Source organism: Bos javanicus, chromosome 12 (genome assembly GCF_032452875.1).
Source record: "Bos javanicus breed banteng chromosome 12, ARS-OSU_banteng_1.0, whole genome shotgun sequence".
NCBI lineage: Eukaryota > Metazoa > Chordata > Mammalia > Artiodactyla > Bovidae > Bos > Bos javanicus.
The window spans coordinates 15,765,850-15,789,329 of NC_083879.1; the positions used below are offsets into that span (position 1 = coordinate 15,765,850).

At 46.5% G+C, this 23,480-nt stretch overlaps 2 protein-coding genes across 5 annotated transcripts in view; one reads left to right on the plus strand and one right to left on the minus strand.

Annotated features, from left to right (window-relative positions):
• The window catches only part of COG3 (component of oligomeric golgi complex 3), a 61,381-nt gene extending 53,978 nt beyond the window's left edge, over window positions 1-7,403 (plus strand). Inside the window, exons 21-23 of one of the 2 annotated variants that reach the window (XM_061434549.1) lie at window positions 26-153; window positions 1,102-1,200; window positions 5,438-7,403. In XM_061434549.1, coding sequence (XP_061290533.1) covers window positions 26-153; window positions 1,102-1,200; window positions 5,438-5,467 — 257 coding nt within the window. In that variant the 3' untranslated portion in view covers window positions 5,468-7,403. Of the gene's footprint in view, window positions 1-25; window positions 154-1,101; window positions 1,201-5,437 lie in introns of those variants that run through there. The other variant, XM_061434550.1, reaches the window with a different exon arrangement.
• Window positions 7,404-11,589: 4,186 nt separating this feature from the next.
• The window catches only part of ERICH6B (glutamate rich 6B), a 77,753-nt gene continuing 65,862 nt past the window's right edge, over window positions 11,590-23,480 (minus strand). For all 3 annotated transcript variants that reach the window (XM_061434552.1, XM_061434553.1, XM_061434551.1), the window contains 4 exons: window positions 21,585-21,670; window positions 21,278-21,430; window positions 14,623-14,848; window positions 11,590-13,879 (listed from right to left, as the gene is read on the minus strand). In XM_061434552.1, coding sequence (XP_061290536.1) covers window positions 13,565-13,879; window positions 14,623-14,848; window positions 21,278-21,430; window positions 21,585-21,670 — 780 coding nt within the window. In that variant the 3' untranslated portion in view covers window positions 11,590-13,564. The remainder of the gene's footprint in view (window positions 13,880-14,622; window positions 14,849-21,277; window positions 21,431-21,584; window positions 21,671-23,480) is intronic.

Consider the following 23,480-nt stretch of genomic DNA (forward strand, 5'->3'; position numbering starts at 1 on the left):
ACTAAGGAGGCTAATTTCTTTCCAGCAAAGGTCAGTGACCTTGTGGCAAGTGCCTACAAGACAATAAAAGCAAAGCTGCCCCTGACATTGAGAAGTATGTCCTTGTACCTATCCAACAAGGATACTGAGTTCATCCTGTTTAAACCAGTCAGGGTAAGTTTCATGATGATCTGTTTGAATGTTGGCTGGTCTTTTCAAGTATTCTTGCTTCGTCTAGCATTTTCCTCTTCCTGTAAACATTTGGAAATGTTGATCTACTATTCTAGTGCAGTTGATTAAAAAAAACACTGGGATTCTTGAAAGACTTAACAAAGCTTGCGTCTCTCTGATTCTGCCCCTCTTCCCCCCCTAGCCCTCATTTTGTCTTAATTTTTTATGGTTACCTATGGCACAAAGGTAATTTCTGCCAAAAAGTAGAAATTAGTAAATGAGTAAATAAGTAATCAGACCTCTGTGTGAGATGTGGCCCAGCACTTGAGAGAATAGCATCTCAGGAACTATGCCCCATTTTACTGGTGAGTGGAGAAGGAAAAGGCAACCCACTCCAGTATTCTTGCCTGGAGAATCCCAGGGACAGAGGAGCCTAGTGGGCTGCTGTCTATGGGGTCACACAGAGTCGGACACAACTGAAGCGACTTAGCAGCAGTAGCAGCAGCAGTGGAAATAAATGGCTTGCAGCGACCCCCAAGGGATTAAACGTCAGAGCAAATTTAGGTCACTGCTTCCAGCTCTGTGTTGAGCTCACATCTGTACCCAAGGCATTGGTTGATTTTTAAAGTACAATTTATGTGTCTGGGAACTTCATTATCTTTTGTGGAAGAAATTGCTGCTGAAGACTCTTATTATTCTCTGGAGGGAACAAAGCTGGCAAGAGTTTAGTTTTTTCCAGGAAATACTATCTAATAAGTCTTATTAGTTAGGTTGTGCTGGTATGTGAAATGTTAAGGACCAGTTACATGTCTTTGGTAATCCCCTGGAAGATACGTCTCTTCCACTTGTTTTGGCAAATAGTAGTATTTAACTTCCTTGGTTCTTCATGTTTAAGGAGGCTGAATCTGTTTTCAGCGACTCGTAATACAATTGCCTTTTCTTCTTTCTAAGAATAATATTCAGCAAGTCTTCCAGAAGTTCCACGTCTTGTTAAAGGAAGAGTTTAGCCCTGAAGATGTTCAAATCATTGCTTGTCCTTCAATGGAACAGGTAGGTAATCCGTGTTACTTTTATAACCTTTTAGTTATCTTACTTGAGTAGATAGGATCTTTTGAGTTACCATATTTTGTTGTAATTTTTAAAATTACAACACATTTGGCAATGGTGTTCAAAGTTTCAGTTGCTTCTTTTTTGTTTTTTGGCCACACTTTGTGGCACATGGGGTCTTAGTTCCCCAACCAGGGATCAAACCTGGCCCCTTGCCATGGAAGCATGGAGTCTTAACCACTGGACCTCCAGGGAAGTCCCCTCAGTTGCTTTTTAATGCTTTCTGATAATTGAAAGTTGCTCTGTTTAAAATAAACTCTTTGTGGAAAACTCAAATAGTGGTATTTAGGTTGCTGCATAGTTTTGTTTGCAGTATGTATGATAAGAGGCCCATGTTTCAAAGATGTTAGAAAGAGGTCCTCTTTCTCTCTTCTTCCTAAATTAAAAAAACCTGAATAGAGAGCTCAGCCCGTGTTTACTGTCATCATTTATTCAGGTCTGTCGGCAAACTTTTATTGAGTAGAAGTAGACTGGCGCCACAGAGGGTATTTTGTTTATGGTTTTAAGAATCATTGAGGAGTTTAGTGTATGGTAAGGACTAGAGAGGAGAGCAGTAAGGTTGGTGAGCGTCTGATTGGTTTGCGTTGAATCTGCAGGGAGAGAGACTGGAGGCAGTGAGTGTGGTCAGTCTTTGAGGAGTTCTGCTGTGCAGAGAGAGAAGAGATGGGGTGGTAACTGGAGGAGAAGTGGGGTCATTTTTAAATTGAGGTATAATTCATATACCATAAAATTCATCTTTTTAATTCAGAGTTTTTGGTATATCCACTAAGTCCTGGAACCATCACCGCTGTCTAATTTCAGAGCATCTTCATCCCACCCCAGAGAAACCCCTGTCCTTTAGCAGATTCTTCATTCTCCCCTCTGCTGCTGCTGCTGCTGCTAAGTTGCTTCAGTTGTGTCCAACTCTGTGAGACCCCAAAGACGGCAGCCCACCAGGCTGCCCCGTCCCTGGGATTCTCCAGGCAAGAACACTGGAGTGGGTTGCCATTTCCTTCTCCAATGCATGAAAGTGAAAAGTGAAAGTGAAGTCGCTCAGTCATGTCCGACTCTTAGCGACCCCATGGACTGCAGCCTACCAGGCTCCTCCGTCCATGGGATTTTCCAGGCATGAGTACTGGAGTGGGGTGCCATTGCCTTCTCCGCTCCCCTCTTCTACTAATCCACTTTTGTCTCTATGATTCGCCTAGTCTGGGTAGTGCATTAAATGGAATCATGCAATTCATGGCCTTTGAAGACTGGCTTCTTTCTCTTAGCATCATGTTTTCAAGGCTCATCTATGCTGGAGCTTGCATCAGAACTTCATTCTTAATGGCTGTATGAGTTTCTTATCTTTCAAAGATAAGGTGTCTCTGTAGTTCTAGGGTCTTGTACAATCAGGACACTTTTTATATGTCATCTGAAGTAATTAGGGAGTGGCTGTAGTGGTGCTGTGGAACATGGCAGACGAGGAGCAGGAGGAGCTGAGGGAAAGAGAGGGAGAAGGCGGGAGGAACCCAGGCTATAGGTCCTGGTCGAGTCAGGATTGTGCAGTGGGCGGACAAGAGGGAAGACGAGCTGGAAGATGGTTGTGGGGTCGCAGTGTGAGCGGTGACAGTGGGGAGCAGCTGCAGTGAGGGGTTACATGGAGCTGGCAGGTGCCCGCGGCCTGAGGAGCTGATGAGGTTGGTGAAAGAGGAGGGTGTTGGAGGAAAGGAGCGCAGAACTGAGAGGCCTCCACCCTGGAAGGTTAGCTGTCAGGGTGTTGAAATCACCAAGAATACTCACAGGAGTAGTTTTAGAAAAAAATGATAGCATTCTGAGACCTGCAAAAAGTGCCCGGCCAGGTGACAGCCGAGGAGTGGTTGGTGGAGGAGTGAAGCGTGGCCTGGTCTGAAAACCAGAGCTGGGGAGAGTGGCGGGAGAGGGAAGGAGAATGGTCCGGGAATGACATTGAGGGGCAGAGGGGACTCCGGTCCTGCCTCCAGGCCCGGTGATCGCGGGCAAGCGGAAGAGAAGCAGCCATCACCCGAGAAGGCTGCGAAGGAGGCCTGTCCTGGCGAGGGGAGGGCGCCAGGCTGCCGGCCAGAGGGCTGGGCTGAGAGGTGGGAAAGAGCCCCCGAGGGGTGACTCGGGCCTCGGCTGCCTGTGGTGGGTAAAGGTGTGAGGGGAGGAGGGTCTGGCGAGAACACGCAGAGCTCCTGGGTTCCTGCCTGACTCCTGCCCGTGAGGTGCGTGCTTTAGTGTGTGTGCGTGTGTCTGTAAATTCCAGGTTTTACCGTGGTCATCCACACTGTGTGCAACTCAGTTGCTTTGCTCTTCTTCTCTCTTCTGTTGGTGAACCACTGAATTATTCTCACAACAATGAACCAATGGGTTGCAACCAGTAGTTTGAAAAACACTAAGAGAACCCATCCTCCTCACTGTTCCTTGATCCTCTTTCAGAACCGTTTCATTTTCTAGATAATAATAACAGCTGCTATTAGTGACTGCTGATGACCCTATGTGCAAGACAGCAAAAGAGACACAGATGTAAAAAGAGCAGACTTTTGGACTCTGGGAGAAGGAGAGGGTGGGAAGATTTGAGAGAACGGCATTGAAACATACATATTATTATATGTAAAATAGATGACCAGTGCAAGTTCGATGCATGAAATAGGGCTCTCAAAGCCGGGGCTCTGGGACCACCCAGAGGGATGGGGGGGTGGGGAGGGAGGTGGGAAGGGGGCTCAGGATGGGGGGACACGTGCACCCATGGGTGATTCATGTCAATGGCAAAAACCACCACAATATTGTAATTAGCCTCCAATTAAAATAAATTAATTTTTTTTTTTAAAAAGGAAAGGACAGTTATAGTTGCCAGTAGATCTCATAAATGTGCAATGTGCATACTTAATAGTAAATAAAATGCAAAAAAAACCCCAAAAAAACAAACCCCAAAAACCCTTGCGTGTAGAAGGACGCACTGTCAGGCTCAGTCAGCCACAGGTCTCTATAGGGCCGGGGTGGCAGACCTGCAGAGCTCAGGCTGCGTCCCTGCCGGCGACAGTGGCGACTTCTCTGGTTTCCCGGGGCCGGCTCTGTGTCACGCCCTCCTTTACAGAGGGGGCAGGGGGCTCCCGAATCTGCCGGGCCTGTTCTTGTGCAATGAAGAATCACTTAAAGAATTCCTAGCATACAACTCTCTGCACAGCACACTATGCATAGAGAAAGATGAAGTTGGTTATTTACAGGGGTCCCCAACCTTTGGGATCTAATGCCTGATGATCTGAGGTGGAAGTGATGTAATAATAATACAAATAAAGTGCACAATAAATATAATTCAAGTGAATCATCCCCAAACTGTCCCCACCCCCAGTCCATGGAAAAATTGTCTTCCACGAAATCAGTCCCTGGTGCCAAGAAGTTTGGGGACCTCTGAGAGCTATTTGCCAACAAAGGTCTGTCTAGTCAAGGCTATGGTTTTTCCTGTGGTCATGTATGGATATGAGAGTTGGACTGTGAAGAAAGCTGAGCACCGAAGAATTGATGCTTTTGAACTGTGGTGTTGGAGAAGACTCTTGAGAGTCCCTTGGACTGCAAGGAGATCCAACCAGTCCATTCTGAAGGAGACCAGTCCTGGGATTTCTTTGAAAGGAATGATGCTAAAGCTGAAACTCCAGTACTTTGGCCACCTCATGCGAAGAGTTGACTCATTGGAAAAGACTCTGATGCTGGGAGGGATTGGGGGCAGGAGGAGAAGGGGACGACAGAGGATGAGATGGCTGGATGGCATCACTGACTCGATGGACGTGAGTCTGAGTAAACTCCAGGAGTTGGTGATGGACAGGGAGGCCTGGCGTGCTGCGATTCATGGGATTGCAAAGAGTCGGACACGACTGAGCGACTGAACTGAACTGAGAGCTACTTCTGTTTTTTGTCAGCGTTGGTGTCTAGTTTTTTTCTGTCTTCCTCATCGGATTCTGAACGAGTTAAGGGTCCAGGTTTGGCCGTACCTCCTCACAGGACCCCACGATGCGCAGTGCCCCAGGGGCTGCTTCGGGAGTCAGACCATCACGGGTCCAGGTTCTACTTTACAGCTGGGTTTATTGGTCTCTTAAAAATTTTAGACTTGCCCTATTGTTCTGGTTGTGAGAACCTGAACACCTTTTCTTGAGTACGGTGTTGCACAGTGGAACTAACACAGCCTTTTTCTGCTTTTCAGCTGAACCTCCTACTGTCCGTTTCTAAATAACTTGGCCCATTGGGCTGTGCGTATAGATGGCCAGCTGGCAGGAACGGGCTGCCAGGTCCAGAGGCTGCAGGACACCGGGGAATTGGACGAGGGACGTCCCCAGAACCACACGGCCGCCGCTCAGGGCTGATCACAGAACGAAATGGAAGCAAAGTGGCAATGATTTGTGTTTCCCTTTTAAAAACATCAAAATGCCAAAGATAAGCTATATAGTCTATGAGCGCTGATAACTGCCTCACTTAAATGGTCACAAGCAGTGTAAGTTTTTAAGGGGAGAAACTTGTGGTGGGCACACAGGGAAATGGTTCTTAAGAAAGATGCGGTGAAAATAGGTTACAGTAAATACCGCAAAGAGCTTTACGGAAATACAGCTAATTAGGAAACTTCTGAGAGTAAGGTTTGTTAGAGCAAGAAACACTGCAGTCCTTTTAACCACTGAGCATTCCACAGTACTATTTTTTTTTTTTTTTACTTCCAGAAATGTTATTTCTACACTCTATTTATAATGTTTCTCCTCTCGCTTTGAAGTTTAGTTTGGAGTAGATTGGCGGCTGCTGAGACGTCCTGCTTTCCAGGGGATTCAGGGTGTTCTCTTTCTGCGTGTTTGATGTGAGGTAGTTTCAAAATGCAAGGGCCTCGTGTAAGGTCCCAGAACCTGTACTGTGAATGGCTTTGGTACAGAGCATTCAGAGCAGGCCGGGGCTGCAGCCTCCTCGTGGTGGATACATGCGTATCTTTAATGAGAATCTTCATGGTACAGTGGGCAGTGTTTGTGAGGGGGAGGTACCAATTAGGGCATCTTTAGGCTGCCACACTGAGGCGGCCAGGAAGCCTGATGAATAGCAGGTTGCATGCACGATGCTTAGGGTTACCAGCTTTCTGCACATTGCCTTCCATTTCCGTAGTTCTTTGAAAAGCGAGCACTTTTTATGTCCCAAACATTCACAGCGGCTGTGCCGCGGGCCAGCCTTGTGGATCTGCAGCCTGCAACAGCAGAATACAGTTTACTTACAAACTGGTGAAGACCGCCCATGCCTTGAAATGGACTGCCTGATATCAGGGATCATCAGATTAATCACGCACATCTCTTGAGTTTGCCTACAAATACCTGTTTCCTGATTGAATTGGTTTTGCCTCTGATGTTACAGTAAATGTCACCTGCTTTTTGGTTCACAGTGAATTTTGAGTTACTCAGACACTAGTTTAGAGATAGAACGCTAACAAGGGCTCTGGAACGTAGCCAGCAGACCGCACTCTGTGAGACTATATTCTTCATCCACTTCAAGTAGACTCCCGCCACATCCGGACAGTTTACACACCCCGATGTCTGTCATTTTAAAGGGTCACTTGCTTTTCACCTCAGTGTAACTTGGTGATGGATGTTGCTTGATAGACCTTAGTACTCTGTATATTTTGGGAAGGTAGAAGGTAAAGAGGGGCCATATTCATTCTTTGATAGGAAATGAATGAATTAGGAAGATTCTACTCACTTCTACTTACTATTTTAAATATGTGTTTAATGAAATAAACTGTAAAATATCCAGTTTTATATATTATATGTACATTTGATTTTTAAATAGCCTTTCCAAAGAAATGAGGGCATGATTATTGTACAGTACTATGGCTGATTTCATTTGATGTACAGAGCAGAGGATGTTCTTCAGGATAAAAATATTTGATGGCACTCATTCTTGTGCTTTGAATCTTTTATTTCTGAAACACTCAAACACCTTACTGAGTAGGTAATAGCGATCCAACCTGTTTGCTAAATGACTGTTTGTTTAAATCTGTACAGTTTAAAGTGTTCACTTATACAAAGAGTGTACATACTTTCAAATAATTAATTTAAAATGCTTTATATTATTTGGCTAGAAATTGCTGTTTTTAATAAATGTGAATTTTTTCAGAAATAAAGATTTTTGCTTCCTACTTTGTCCTCATGAGTGTGTGTGTGGATCCTTTTAAAAGAATTTTTTTAATTAAGATTTTTATTGTTGATTCACACACGGTTGTGAGAAATCACATAGACCGAGCCTGTGTACCTGGACTGGATTTCTCCCAGTGGTCCATCTTGCGGAACGGTAACACATATCACAAGCCAATGGTGGTACTCTCCATCAGTGTTACTCCCATTTCCCCCATTTTACTGGTATTGTGTGGGTTCTTTTGGCAAGATGATTATTGTGGAAAGACATTTTTGAAACATTTAATGCCTCATTAATTGAAAGATAATTTTTCTTCATTTGCAAAACCGCCAATTTCCAGAGTACCATCAGCACATATAGTTGTGTTGAACTTTAGCATTATTGAAGTCAGAAGAAAAACAAACCTTGTATTTTTACAACCCCCTATCTAAATTCTTCTCTGCTGTTAAGAAGGAACAAAGAGTAGTCAGCCTTAGTTTTTAAAAAGAGGCCGTTTGTCAGAGGAGCCTGCGGGTATTGGTAGTGGGAAGGCTGCTTCTCAGAAAGCAGGAGCTTCATTGCTTCCTCTCGGGAGCACTTTCTTCTAGTGGTGGTTCTTCCCCAGCTTGTCTGTCTGCTCCCCCTCAGCCCCCTGGAAAGGAGGCAGCTGCTGGACACGTGGTAAAGGGGCATCTGTTACATAGTCATCCAATAAATACATATTTGGGATTTTAAAAACCATTCCCAGTTAAAATATGTTCACTATTAGACATTTCTACAGTGTTTGAATTTTAACATAAAATGTGAGTTTGGTAAATGAAACTTGAAAGGTAAACTGCTGTTAAATGTTTGCATATTGCTTCCAGATTTTTTCTATGTATATTCTAAATAATTTTTCTTACAATATTGGGCTCTTTTATACTTTTTTAATCAGGTGAGTTTTACTTTTTTATTTTGGTTGTGCTATGTGGCTTGCAGAATCTTAGTTCCCTGAACAAGGATTGAACCTGGGCCCTGGCAGTGAAAGCACCTAACAGCTGAACCACCAGGGAATTCCAGTCAGGTAAGGTTTAATTATCAGTTATTAGTGGTGTTTGTTACTGTTCATTCACTGACTCGGGTCCAACTCTTTGTGACCCCAGGAACTGCAGCACGCCAGGCTTCTCTGTCCACCATCTCCCGGAGCTTGCTCAAACTCACGTCCATTGAGTCAGTGATGCCATCCAACCACCTCATCCTCTGTCGTCCCCTTCGCCTCCTGCCCTCAGTGTTTACAGATAGGCATAGTCTCATCTCAGTTTACAGATAAGATCCCTGGGTTGGGAATATCCCCTGGAGAAGGGAAAGGCTACCCACTCCAGTATTCTGACCTGGAGAATTCCATGGACTGTATAGTCCCTGGGGTCAGGTCGCAAAGAGTCAGACATGATTGGGCGACTTTCACGTTCATTTGCTGAACTATTTGAAAGTAAGTTGCAGGCATCATGACATTTTACCCCTAAATACTTAAGCATCCATCTCCAAACAGTAGGCACAGTCTCCTACATAACCCTAATACCAATATCACACTTCAAAAAATCAGTAGTATCTCCTATGTAGTCCGTATTTCACTTTGCTCAATTGTTACCCAAAATGTTTCAAAGCTTTTTCTTACCCAAGTGCTTATGTGTTACTTGGTGGTTACATGTCTTTAGTCTCTTTTAATGTAGAAATTCTTAAGGTTTCTGTTTGCTTGTTTTCATGGCATTGGCATTGACTTTTTTTTTTTTAATAAATCTATCTCAAGAGTTGGACACGACTTAGTGACTAAACCACCACCAGGTTAGTTATAGAATGGACCAGAGTTGATGTCCCTGCGTCTCCTCATTGCTTAATTCAGAATACTCAACTGTTGCAGAATACATTCTTCTCAAGTATATGGGACATTTGCCAAGACAGACATGTGCTGGGGCATCAAACAACAAAACAGAAAACCCAAACACGATCTACAACAGTGGTTCTCAATAAGATGACCCCTGCCCCTGCCACCAAGAACACATTAGGCAACATCGAAAGACGTTCTTGGTTGTCGTGACTGGTGTGTATGTGTGCACAGGGGTAGAGGTTTCATTGGTTTCTATTAGTAGCTGGAGAAGCAACTAGAATGGCCAAATATTTTATGATGCATAGGCCAGCGTCCTACAATGCACAGTTATCCAATGTGGAGAGCGGTGGAGTTGCAGAACCCTGGGATATACACAGCAACCCCCAATCTCCAGCACTTGCTGTTCCCTCACCTGTTTTCATACCAACAAATGGTGTCTTTTGCTAGTTTATTGTCTGTCTTCCGCACTGCAGGTTGTAAGCTGCTCTGTTGACAGCTTTGTACCTGGTGCCTAGAACAGATCCTGCAGTAGATGCTCAGTAAGTATGGGTTGAAAGAATCCCCGTGGACCCAAGTCACATAGCCTTCCCTTCCCCATCCCATTCCTACCGAGTCCTGCCTGTCCTCTACCCCTCCTTCCCCCCTCCTTTATTCCCTCCCCTCCTCTATTTACAGTGCCATTGCCCTGAGTCAAGACCCTCATTTTCAATATTCCTTGCTGGGAATATTGAGTTATTTTTACTACAAGAACCTAGTCTTACTAACGCTCTCCTTTCCCTTTGCGTACAACTCCTGACAGCACGCAGGCTGTTCAGACCCCTGCGCATCTATGTGTCCAGCCCCATCTCCTTACTGCTCGTGCTCTGTATCCATCAGGGTCCTGGAGTGTAAGCATCAGAATGCATCATGTCTGACTGGAGCAGGAAAGGGCTATTGGAAGGAAATGCGGGTATGGGGGACAGACCAGAAGCCGGAGGACCAGAGGAATGAGAAGAGGAAGCTTTAGAGGTGCAGAGGTTTTGTCGTTGTTTCCAGAGCAGGAAGTGTTGGTGCACTGCCTTGGCAGTGTCCTGGCCTTGGCGTGATTGCAGCTGCTTCCGTCTTGGCCAAGCTGACTTTGTGTGTGTGTGTGTGATTCTCCATGCTTCATTAATGCTGGAGCAGGGAGAAGGAAGATCCTCTGTGTCAGTATCCATGGAGTGCCTCTCACCTCCAAATCCACCCCCTTTTGGCCCTGCTTTGAGATTCTGGAGCCGGGCCCAGAGAACATTTCTCCACCGCCAGCTGGTGCAGAGTGAGGCTCTGTAGCGTGCTGATGCTGTGCCGACAGGCACAGGGGAGGGGGTTTCTCCTCCTACACTGCCCCGGGCAGTGGTGTGGGGCGGGAGGTGTGGGGAGGTCAGGGGGCACTTGCTGTCTCGTGAGTTCTCCTGCTACCCAAGCAGCAAGTGTCTGTGAACCAGCTTGTTGTTGCAGATGTAGTTGGCTAAGACACTGTAAAGAGGCAGGTCCCTCATCCAGCATGACTGGTGGTCCTATAAAAAGGGGAAATTAAACAAACATTTACTTGGCTGTGACGACTCTTAGTTGCAGCTCACGGGCTATCTAGTTGTAGCTCACAGGCTTATTAGTTGCTTCTTGGCATGTGGGATCTTAGTTCCCAGACCAGGAGTCGAACCCACATCCTGTGCGTTGCAAGGCCAATTCTTAACCAGTGGGCCATCAGGGAAGTCCCTGGAAAGGGGAAATTTGATCCAGAGGTGTGCACACAGGGAGAAGGCCATATGAAGACTGCCAGAGACAAAGGAACTCCTAGAAGCTGGGAGGTGGGCCTGGGCTACATTCTTTCCACACCCTTGATCTTGGACTTCCGACTTCCAGACCTGAGACGATCAGTTTCTGTTGTGTAAGCCACCCAGCGTGTGGTCCTTTGCTACAGCAGCTCTAGCAAGCTAACACAGAGGGTGGGGGCTGGGTTTTTCTAGTTCCCGGTCACCTAGCTGCTTTCACTACATTCTTCATCGGTTAGGGGCCTCACTTTTCCTTATGAAGTAGTCCCTGGCTGCTGGGTTATTCTGTCTGGTCCATGATAAGACTCACACAGAGCAACAGCTGCAAGAGAAGTTAGAAATGCAAAAAATCTCTGTGAAATATCGCATCTAAGTAAGTGCTGGCAACAAGATATTTTAATGGTTAAAGATTTTTTTTAATATTTATTATTCAATTATTTGGCTGTTCTGGGTCTTAGTTGCAGCATGTTTGACCCAGTTCCCAGACCAGGGACTGAACCCAGGAACCCCAGCGTTGGGAGCTCGGAGTCCTAGCCACCACCCAGGGAAGTCCCTGAAGATTTTGAAGAGATATTTATTTATCTGCTGGGCTGTGCTGAGTCTTAGTTGCGGCACACGGGATCTTTAGTAGCAGCATGCGGGATCTTGTTCTCTGACCAGAGATAGAACCCGGGACCCCTGCATCGGGAGTGCAAAGTCTTAGCCACTGGACCAGCAGGGAAGTCAGAATATTTTAAAACAGGGAGCTGACCAAACCCAATGCCTCTTCAAGACCACCTGTTGACAATCTCTGCATTATGGGGTGAGTCACGCTTTTGGGTTTCTTGGAAGGAGCAGGACCAGGGGAGGCACTGGCTGATGATCCTAAGCGCTCACAGCTGGGAAGCCCCATGCCGAGCACTTCCCCAACACCATCTGTTCTCATCCTCTACCTGCGAGCTGTGTTCTGTGGTTGTCCTCCTGTTACAGAGGAGGGAATGGAGTCCCAGAGGGGCTCCCTGCGTTGGTTGAGGTCGCACAGCTGGCATGTGGCGGTGCCAAGACTCCCACCAGGACCATCGGCTTCCAGGGCACATGTTGGAGAAACGTCGGGGCTTTGAGATGTGGGCAGGCCTGGAGGATTTATTTGCTGCTGAGACTCGACCCCGGAGCTTCTGTCTCCAGCGCCTGGTAAGAGAAGGGGCCCCTGCCCACACCCAGCAAAGGTGTAAACCAACAAGCTCCGTAAATGTGGAGGTTGGCCCGTGATGCTTTGCTCCCCACAGTGGTCACTGGCAGCGTTTGTGGCTCACCGCCTGGCAGCAAAGTAACTGTAGTAGTAGCTGGTGATGCTACGTGCCAATAAGATGTGAGAGTCAGAGGGGAAGTGGCCAGTAGGGCCCGCTGCTACCAGCCCGACCACCCCGGACCCACCCCAGGCGCACAGTTGTCTGGGTTTGGAGTGAGGATGGGACTTTGGTGAGGGTTTGGAGGCAGGAGAGTCCAGCTGCAAAAGTAGGGCTTGTGTGTTCACAGCAGGGATTGGCTAGTTGCTAGGCTGAGCAAGGAAGAAGGGGTTTCCCACACTCTTTTGGTTCAGGCTGCAGTTGGGGTCATTTTGGAAAGTCTGCAGTGTCTCAGGGATGTAGAAAAGGCATGCTGTACAGGACCCTCAGCTCCCAACCCCCCCTTTTCTAGAAACGACTGCCCCTCCCCATGCTTGACATCAACTAGGAGCTATGGTTAGAAGACATAACCTCGCTCTCCCTACCACACTGGATTGAACCAAGAGTGACCTAATCAAGCCAGGCCAATCGGAGACCACTGGAGTCTTTGAGAAAGATCAGGAGACAAAGCCACACAAACTGAGATGCCTAGAAAGCACGTCTTTGGAATAAGACGAGTGTCGCTGAGCTGAGAATGATAGTCCTGGCTCTGGAGGCCTCCCACACACCAGTCCTTTCTGGACCGGAGACCCACTGCACCTTCCACCCAGATCACACGTTTCCCATTTTGCTTTACCTACTCGAGTTGGTAACTGTTACCAGTGACCAAAAGGGGCCCAGAGATTGAAGAGGCTTTGATTGTGGGTCCTTTTGGGCTTCCCTCCCCCAGTTGAGGGACTGGCTGCAGGCTGGTGCTGCTTTACTGAGTGTCCCTCTGACTTGGCAGGGGCAGAAGAGGGGGTGTTTGTGAGGCTACTGTTTCTAGACCCATTTTACAGGTGAGGAAACCGAGGGAGGAAACTACATGCCCAAGGTCACACAGTCAACAATGGGTGGAGCTAGGCTTTGAGATAGTCTGTGTCTTGAGTCAACCCAAGGACTAGAAAGAACTTCTGCATTCAAATGACCAGTAGAAGCCAGCGGGACAGGTGTTGACATGTATTCTCTGAAACAATTTGCCTCTGATACCCTCAGGGCACATGCTTAAGTCTTCTGTGCCCAACCACAGATGCTGTCAGTCCTGTCTCTGCCCCCCACCCCCCAGAACTCTGCCCCACCAAACCAAGGAGCTGTGGTAGGTACCAAATTACACACCAGCTCTCATGAGATACAGCTTAGGGCTTTGGGAGTTTCCTTGGGGCTTTTGACAACTCCACCTCCCCCAGACATCCAGCACCTGCCAAAGCCCCTCTGGGACAACTGGGGGATGGCTTGAGCTTGGCGGGATCGAGCTCCTGCTCGGACCTGTGTCGCCTTGTTGGCAAGATCTTGACGCACCAAATGAAGTTTTCCAAGTCGGGGATGGTCAACAGCCTCAGGATCCTACTCATTTTCCCCAGAAGGATCTGGATCTTCTGAGCCGTGGGGCTGACTTCCATCTCCAGAACTGATTTCTTTCTCATTTCGCTCAGCACCTCCAGGGTAATGTACTGGGGGAATTCACAGAAGGCTGGGTGAGGATTAATGTTGCCCGGATACCACGTGCCCCCCACAGCAGGACTGGGACCCTGTGGGCAGAGTCTTCTTGGACCCTTCCAGGACCGAGTCTCTCCAGGGCAAACCTGAGTGCCCAGTCCTGCCTCCAGTGACGTTTCTTCTGCTTCCCCAAGACACTTGACCTGTGCCTCTGGACACACAGGCTACGGTGATTGGGCTGAGGCCACATGCCAACCTGACCCCAAACCAAAGGCTGTGCCCTCCTGGGGGCATCTGGCTGCTCCCCACGGACTCCCTAGCGCAGCAGGAGACAGCCCTGCCACAGCCAGGGGGCCAATGTCTGCCCGTGAGCCCCACCTCCATCTGGGGCTCCCCTGGGGCCTGTCCAGGATGAGGATGTCAGTTTCCTCAACTCTGAATCTCAGGGTGTTCGGATGTTAGCTGATTGCCTCTTTGTTTACATACGTCGTGTTGGCTTCTGCCATACAACGTGAATTGGCTGTCAGTGTCCCCTCCCTCTTGAACTTCCCTCCCACCCTCCACATCCCACCCCTCTAGGAAATGACGGCCTTTGTACATGGTCACACGTCGGTCCCTGAAGCTGGTCTCGTTTCCCTAGGGGCTGGGCTGAGGCAGAACATAGCCCGGAGGCCAGGGCGTGGACCACCCCCAACCCGCAGTGGCCAGGAGCAGGCGGTTCCCGCCTGGCAGACAAGGTGGGGAGTTGGGGCCGAACCTTGTACTTGGTGCCCAGGTTTAAGCAAATGTGCTTCTTGCGGTGGGTGAAGTGGAAGATGATCTTGTCCTGGCTCCTGATCTGCACCTCGATGTACTGGTTGATTTTCAGGGAGATGGGCTGGATGGGGGGCGCGTGCACGTGGAGGCTGAGATCCCACCAGTTCCAGGCCTTCTGGTACTCATCTTTGGCGAAGTAGTAGCCCAGGTTTTGGCTCAGGCTCAACCTAGACCAAGAAGGCATCAGCCAGCCGCAATGCTGGGCCCGGGGTGGGAGGGGCTGGGGGGCGTGGCCTCCCCCTGCAATGCAGGCCTGCCCTTCCCCGGCTCCCGCCTGGCCCAGCCTCTGCCCCCAGAACCCAGACTAGGTGCAGCCCCTCAGCCAAGGCCTGCCCCTAGCCCCTCACACCCAGTCGCTCCTTTCGGTTCCGGGTCATGTGTGCTTTTGACCTCCTCAAGGCTTTGCCATGCTGTTCCCGCTCCCTGGAGAAAGTGTTCTTCCAGCCTGTGTGGTACAGTGGGTTCTAAGTCTTGGCTTAAATGTCACCTCCTCCGAGAAGCCCTCCTTGACCAGCCCCTCTGGGTCCCAGTATGACAATTCAGCCTTAGTTAGGTTTCTTCGTATAATTTACTAATACACGTTAATTCTCATTATTTGCTATAATTAGACTCCATAAAGTTGCCTCAAACACGGAGTTAGCAAATAGTAAACCATTGCTCCCCAGGGAAAGAGGTGTGTGTATATACATTATGGGGACTTCCCACGTGGCTCAGTGGTAAAGAACCCGCCTGCCAATGCAGGAGACGCAGCAGATGCAGGTTCGATCCCTGGGTCGGGAAGATCCCCTGGAGGAGGAAATGGCAACCCACGCCAGTATTCTTGCCTGGAGAATCCCATGGACAGAGGAGCCTGGCGGGCTAAATTCATGAGGTCGTAAAAGAGTCAGACATGACTGGGCAAGCACCGCAGCAGCACATACATGGATACGCTCACGTCCTAGAAACACCCCATCCTGGCTCCCACCAGCCCCAGGGCTGGACTTCCCAGCACCACCTGCCCTTCCCCTCCCGGCTCCATCCCGTTTCCCGTGTTAAGAGTTGCGTCAAGAAAGCAGAGCAGCTGGGAACGTGCGCACCAGGCAACTCAAATTCTGCCCCGTGCACGTTTGTGACTCTATGTAACGTGTATACAGGCATCCTTCCCCTGGAAGCAACGGTTCAGCGTTTGCTAGTTCATGTCCTGGAGACTTGACAGAACTGAACTATCTTGAATAATGAGAATCGGCCATCCTTGCTTATCATCCGTCCTTCCCACTAATATGGAAACATAATTGGAAGTCCGGAGTGCAGGGTCCCCATCCGTGTGGCTCCTGGGCGGATGCTGTCCCCGCATGGCGCCTGGTGCCCGCATAACCAGCCGTGGGTGAGTGTGGACTGGTGGGTTCCTCCCTCTCCCAGCCCAAGCCCTGCTCTCCTGCGAGCATCCTCTCCTGGCATTTCAAGCCCATCATATATCCGTCTGCCCTGGCTTCTGCTTTTCACATCCCACCGGTCTGTCCTGAGAACCGGTGCAGAAGATTTTCTCGGGAACTGAACACAGAAGGGGAGAGAATCTGAGCCCTGGGCTAGTCAGGAGAAGGCGGGCTTTGGGGCAGCCTGGGTCACTCAGATCACCTGCCAGGCCTCATCCAAGCTGTCCAGGGGCCTTTAAGTTCGGCTCAGAGGGAGAGGCCGGCTCAGACCTGCTCAGGGCAGCCTCGGTCACCTTCTGGTCAGTCCCCAACACTAGGTCCTCCTGTTGCTTCCCACTCCCATTGAGCCAAGTGCAAACTATTAAGTCCCTTCACCGTTGAGCCCAGCCTGTCGACCACACCCCTCTTCACCTAGCCGAGAAGCTGTGATGCGTGTAATGAATTAGAAAAAAACCTAGACTTTTGTAAAGCAATTATCCTCCAATTAAAAAAACAAACAACAAAAAAAGACAAAACAACCCGGTCTCTGGAGTCAGACTTTCTAGGTTCATAGCCTGACTTGGTCACTTGCAAGCTGTGTGACTCTGGGCCAGTTACTTAAACTCTCTGTACCTCAGCTTCAGTGGTAAAATGCAGATAATAACAGTATGTTGCTCATGGGGTATCTGTGAGGATGAAGCACCTGTACAGAGAAGGCCCCTCTCCAGCCCCGCCCCAGACGGGCAGAATCGGAATCTTGAGGTAGGGGGCAGGGAACAGCCTTTCCCCAGCTTTCAGCACCGCCCTTCCCCCTGGGTTTGGGTGTGCTGCCCTAAGATGTGCTTTCTCTTGCAAACTTTATTTGATCATTGAAAATACTGCTTTAGTTCAAGCCGAGTCAAAAATTCCATAAAACCTCTTTCCTGGGACTTTATGTATGACTCGGGGCAAACGACTCATCATTTTTTCTGCACCCAAGTTAAAAAAATAAAGTCAGCCACTGTTTCCACTGTTTCCCCATCTATTTGCCATGAAGTGATGGGACTGGATGCCATGATCTTAGTTTTCTGAATGTTGAGCTTTAAGCCAACTTTTTCACCCTCCTCTTTCACTTTCATCAAGAGGCTTTTTAGTTCTTCTTCACTTTCTGCATAAGGGTGGTGTCATCTGCATATCTGAGGTTATTGATATTTCTCCCGGCAATCTTGATTCCAGCTTGTGCTTCTTCCAGCCCAGTGTTTCTCATGATGTACTCTGCATAGAAGTTAAATAAGCAGGGTGACAATATACAGCCTTGACGGACTCCTTTTCCTATTTGGAACCAGTCTGTTGTTCCATGTTCAGTTCTAACTGTTGCTTCCTGATCTGCATACAGGTTTCTCAAGAGGCAGGTCAGGTGGTCTGGTATTCATGGGAAATAGATGGGGAAACAGTGGAAACAGTGTCAGACTTTATTTTTGGGGGCTCCAAAATCACTACAGATGGTGATTGCAGCCATGAAATTAAAAGATGCTTACTCCTTGAAAGGAAAGTTATGACTGACCTAGACAGCACATTAAAAAGCAGAGATATTACTTTGCCAACAAAGGTCTGTCTAGTCAAGGCTATGGTTTTTCCAATGGTCATGTGTGGATGTGAGAGTTGGACTGTGAAGAAAGCTGAGTGCCAAAGAATTGATGCTTTTGAACTGTGGTGCTGGAGAAGACTCTTGTGAGTCCCTTGGACTGCAAGAAGATCCAACCAGTCCATCCTAAAGGAGACCGTCCTGGGTGTTCATTGGAAGGACTGATGCTAAGTCTGAAACTCCAGTACTTTGGCCACCTCAAGCGAAGAGTTGACTCATTGGAAAAGACTCTGATGCTGGGAGGGATTGGGGGCAGGAGGAGAAGGGGACGACAGAGGATGAGATGGCTGGATGGCATCACCGACTCAATGGGCATGAGTTTGGGTGAAATCCAGGAGTTGGTGATGGACAGGGAGGCCTGGTGTGCTGTGATTCATGGGGTTGCAAAGAGTCGGACATGACTGAGCGACTGAACTGAAGTTTCCTTATCAAGAAAATAAAAGCAGATTTTCCTCATGGTCTCTTATTTCCAATATTTAACGATATTTAGGAGAAGAGCCCCTACTGTGTGTAGCAGATACTGTTGGAGATAAAGTTTCTTGGCCCCATTCCTTGGTGCTTCTTGTATGCAGTGCTTTCTTCTCACTTTAAGACAGCAAAGTCTTTCTTTTAAAAACACTTTTCTTGTTGACATACCGTTGATTTAAAATATTTGTGTTACACTGAGGAAACCAGAATTGAAAGAGACACGTGTACCCCAATGTTCATTGCAGCACTGTTTATGATAGCCAGGACATGGAAGCAACCTAGATGTCCATCAGCAGACGAATGGATAAGGAAGCTGTGGTACATATACACAATGGAGTATTACTCAGCCATTAAAAAGAATACATTTGAATCAGTTCTAATGAGGTGGATGAAACTGGAGCCTATTATACAGAGTGAAGTAAGTCAGAAAGAAAAACACCAATACAGTATATTAATGCATATACATGGAATTTACAAAGATGGTATTGATGACCCTATGTGTGAGACAGCAAAAGAGACACAGATGTATAGAACAGTCTTTTGGACTCTGTGGGAGAAGGTGAGGGTGGGATGATTTGAGAGAATAGCATTGGAACATATATATTACCATATGTAAGACAGATCGCCAGTCCAGGTTCGATGCATGAGACGGTGCTTGGGGCTGATGCACTGGGATGACGCTGAGGGAGGGATGGGATGGGGAGGGAGGTGAGGGGGGTTCAGGATGGGGGACACATGGACACTCATGGCGGATTCATGTCAATGTATGGCAAAACCCACTATAATATTGTAAAGTAATTAGCCTCCAATTAAAATAAAGTAAAAGAATATTGTGTTAGTTTCAGGTATATATATAGCAAAGTGACTCAGTTTTATATACAGATTCTTTTCCATCACAGGTTATTACGAGATATTAGTTCCTTGTGCTGTACAGTTCATCCTTGTTGGTTATTTTATATATAGCAGTGTGTATCTGTTAATACCATATTCTTAGTCTGTCCTCCTTCCACCCTTTCCCCTTTGGCAACCATAAGTTTGTTCTCTCTGTCTGTGAGTATGTTTCTGTTTTGTACATAAATTCACTTGTATTATTTTTTTAGAATTCACATATAAGTGATATATATTTGTCTTTCTCTGACTTAGTATGATAATCTCTAGGTCCATCCATGTTGCTGCAAATGGAATTATTTCATTCTCTTCTATGGTTGAGTAATAGTCCACTGTATATATATACATACATACACACATATATGTATATACATATACATACATACACACACACATATATATACATATACATACATACACACACACACACACACTACATCTTCTTATCCATTCATCTGTTGATGGACTTCTTTTTGGATTAGGTTTTTCACCTTTTCTGGACATATGACCAGGAGTGGGACTGCTGGATCATACGGTAGCTCTATTTTTCGTTTTTTAGGAACCTCCATACTGTTTTCCATCGTGGCTGCACCAGTTTATATCCCCACCGACAATGTAGGAGGTTCCCTTTTCTCCACACCCTCTCCAGCTTTTATTATTTGTAGACTTTTTAATGATGGCTATTCTGACTGATGTGAGGTGATATCTCACTGTACTTTTGATTTGCATTTCTCTAATAATAAGTGATGTTGAGCATCTTTTCATGTGCCTATTATCCTTCTGTAGATCTTCTTTGAAATGTCTGTTTAAGGCTTCTGCCCATTTTTTTTTTTTGGTTAGGTTGTTTGTTTGTTTTTTATATTAAATTACATGAGCTGTTTGTATATTTTGGAAACTAAACTCTTGTTGGTTGCATCATTTGTAAATATTTTCTCCCAGTCCATGGATTGTCTTTTCATTTTGTTTATGGTTTCCTTTGCTGTGTAAAAGCTTTCAAGTTTTATTAGGCCCCATTTGTTAATTTTTGCTTTAATTTCTTTTGCCTTGGGAGACTGATCTAAGAAAATATTGTGATGATTTATGTCAGAGAAGATATTGCCTATGTTCTCTTCCAGGAATTTTGTGGTGTCATGTCTTATATTTAGGTCTTTAAAACATTTTGAGTTTATCTTTGTATATGATGTGATGGTGTGTTCTAACTTCGTTGATTTACATGAGGCTGTCCAGCTTTTCCAACACCACTCGCTGAATAGACTGTCTTTTCTCCATTGTATAGTCTTGCCTCCCTTGTTGAAGATTAATTGTAGATGTGTGGGTTTATTTCTGGGCTCTCTGTTCAGTCCCAATGATCCATATGTCTGCTTTTGTGCCAGGACCACACCATTTTAATTACTGTAGCTTTGTAATATTATAGACATTAATTTCTATACAAATGGCCCTCTAGGAAGAGCAGATACACCTGAGTAGAAAGTAGTCAACTAGCAAATGGTGTTGAAAACCTCATAACAGGGAAAATATTCCTAAAAACCAAGGCCTGGAGGGTGAAAATATTTCTTTGGAATTAAAATTTGGCCTTAACTATCAAGAAGTATAAAGTTGGCTCAAGAGACTAGGCATTCTCCACTTTGTGACCACTAGAACAGAAGTCAAGGGAGAAATCCTGAAAAGACAGAGTTCTTACACCAAAGAGATGGAGAAAAGTTCTAAAGTGACTGAATTACCTTGAATGGGTAAGATGAGGTTCCCTACCATTACCAGAAACGGGAACATAACAGCCAAGTTAGTTACAATGAAATTTTTAGAAGTTATGTTTTTAAAATACAATACATGTACCTCCAGTGCACTAACCATACCTTTCTCTCTGCGGCACCTGGAACAGAGGGGGCACTGGATCTTTCTAAGGTCATTCTCGTGAAGTTTGATTCTTAAGTGAGAGGAGACGAAACCTAAAGCTTACTCCAGCTTTTGAGTCTGTGACTGCTATGTCCTGGAGGGGAAGCAATGGTGCAAAATGGCTGAGGCACCATCTGAGGTCAGGGACCTGTCTTACAGGCTCATCACGACACCCAGCTCCCCACGTATGGGTTGGATAGACGAATTCTAAGTGAATGACCGAGAGAAAGGCTTACCCAGAAAGAGGACGGCTGTGCAGACTGGGAATCAAAACCTTACTCACAGTGCTTCTCCGCAGGGAGGGGTGTTTGGGACTCATGCCCCAGGCTTACCAGATGTCTCCATTTTCATCATGGAAGGTGGCATGGCCAGAGTTGTTGATAAAGGCCCGGATGCATGTTTTTGCACTGTCTTCCAGAATGATGTACATGGACTTGCCTTCTTTTATACTGAGGATGAGCATAGCCAGGTGTCCCGATGGGTAACTGGGAGATGGTTAAGGCACAAGTAGTCCCTTGGGGTCCCCTGCAGAAGGCAGAGAGCCCTGCAGAGCGATGCAGGCCCCAATAAAACCCATGCCCCGGCCCGGAAACACAAACTTTCCTGGCATCGTATTTGTCCCTGTGTTCCAGTGGATACTATATCTGGCCTGATCCATCAGGAAAGAGAATTTGGAAGATAATCTCATCGGGGTAGAGAATTATTTTTCCATCACCTTGAAGTACCTAGGGAGAAGAGAGAAGCCTGTGTTGTCACCAGAAGGCTTGACATGGGTCTATTTACTCTCTGATTCCTGCATGCCACCCACCCATCACTCCCCTACCCATCAGCACCACCAACTTGCTGGGGATTCCAGAAGGGAACCTTCGCAGGGGCCTGGTTTACCTGTCTTGGTGTTGAGGAAGCTGAAATGGACCACTCTGTGTTTATGTGTGCAGGTTTTAAACTATCATTTCAATCTAATGGTTATCAGTTATATTAATTTCACAGGGCTACCACAGCAAAGTACTGGGCAATTTTAAATTGTAGAAATTTATTCTTTCACAGCCGTGGAGGCCAGAAGTCTAAAATCAAGGGGTCGGAAGGGTCAGTACTTTCTAGAGGCTCAGAGGAAGAATCTATTCCATGCTTTCTCCCAGCCTTGGTGACGACCTGCTGTCCTTACTCTTCTTGGTTTGTGTATGCAGGGTTCCGACATCCGGCTCCATCTTCCCTGAGTCTCAGCCTTCACTGTCCTTCATAAGGACACCAGTCATACTGGGTTAGGGGCCCACCCCACTCCAGCATGACCTCATCTGAACTAATTACCAATTTTCCAAACAATGTCATAATCTGCGTCAGTGGGGTTTAGGATTTAAACATCTAGGGAGGCACAGTTTCACTGATAACATTAGTATATTCAGGTATTGTATCTCTGTTTGAATCAGTTTTAGTGAATTCTATTTTTCTGGGAAATTGTTTATTTTATGTAAATTTTCAAATTTTTTGTCATAAAATTTTGTGATATAATATTTTCAAAAACCTTCTACTGTCTCTAAGTTGGGCTTCCCAGGTGGCTCAGTGGTAAAGAATCTGCCTGCTAATGCAGGAGATGTAGGAGACGTGGGTTTGATCCCTGGGTGGGGAAGATCCCCCGGAAGAGGAATTGGCAACCCACTCCAGTATTCTCTCCTGGAGAATCCTATGGACAGAGGAGCCTGAAGGGCTACAGTCCAAAGAGTCAGACACGACTGAGCATGCACACATGCATGTCTCTTAGTCATGCCTTTGTCTTCATTCTTTATAGCATGTATATGTTTTCTTTTTTCTTTTTTCTGGATCATTTGCCTGGAGATTTGCTTATTTTACTCATTTTTTTCAAAGACCCAGCCTTTTGGTTTGCTTGTTCTAATATTTTTTTGTTTTCCAGTGTATCAATTTTTGTTCCCAGCATTATTTTCTACATACGGCTGCTTTCTGTGGGTTTTCTATGTTAGACTATGTATTTTTCTTCTAATTCCTTGAATTGAACATTGTGCTCATTGATTTCCATCTTGCTGCTTCTTCACGACCCTCTTCTCCTCTTCTTTAAGATAGGCATTTAAAGCTATAACATTTCTCTCAAAATTTTAGCTCTTTCCTCCAAGTGTAGATACTCACCTTTCATTTCATTCTGAGTATTTTAAATTGCCAATATGCTTTCCTCTTTGACACACAGGTCATTTACAGGTGTGTATTTGAGTTTGCAAATGTACGAGTTGCTTTTGGCTACGTTGTTAATATTACCAATTAAAATCCACAGGGTTGGGCCTTCCCAGGTGGTCCAGTGGTTAAGAACCCACCTTCCAATGCAGGGGAGGCAGGTTCGATCCCTGGTCGGGGAACTAGGATTCCACACGACTCAGGGCAATTAGGCCTGCAAACCGCAACTAAGACCCGACACAGCCAAAAATTTATACAGAAATACTAAAAAAAATCCGCAGGGATAAGAGAGCAGAGTACATATGGTATCAGCTTCCCACCCACACCTCCATCTTTGGCTGTGCTGGGTCTCAC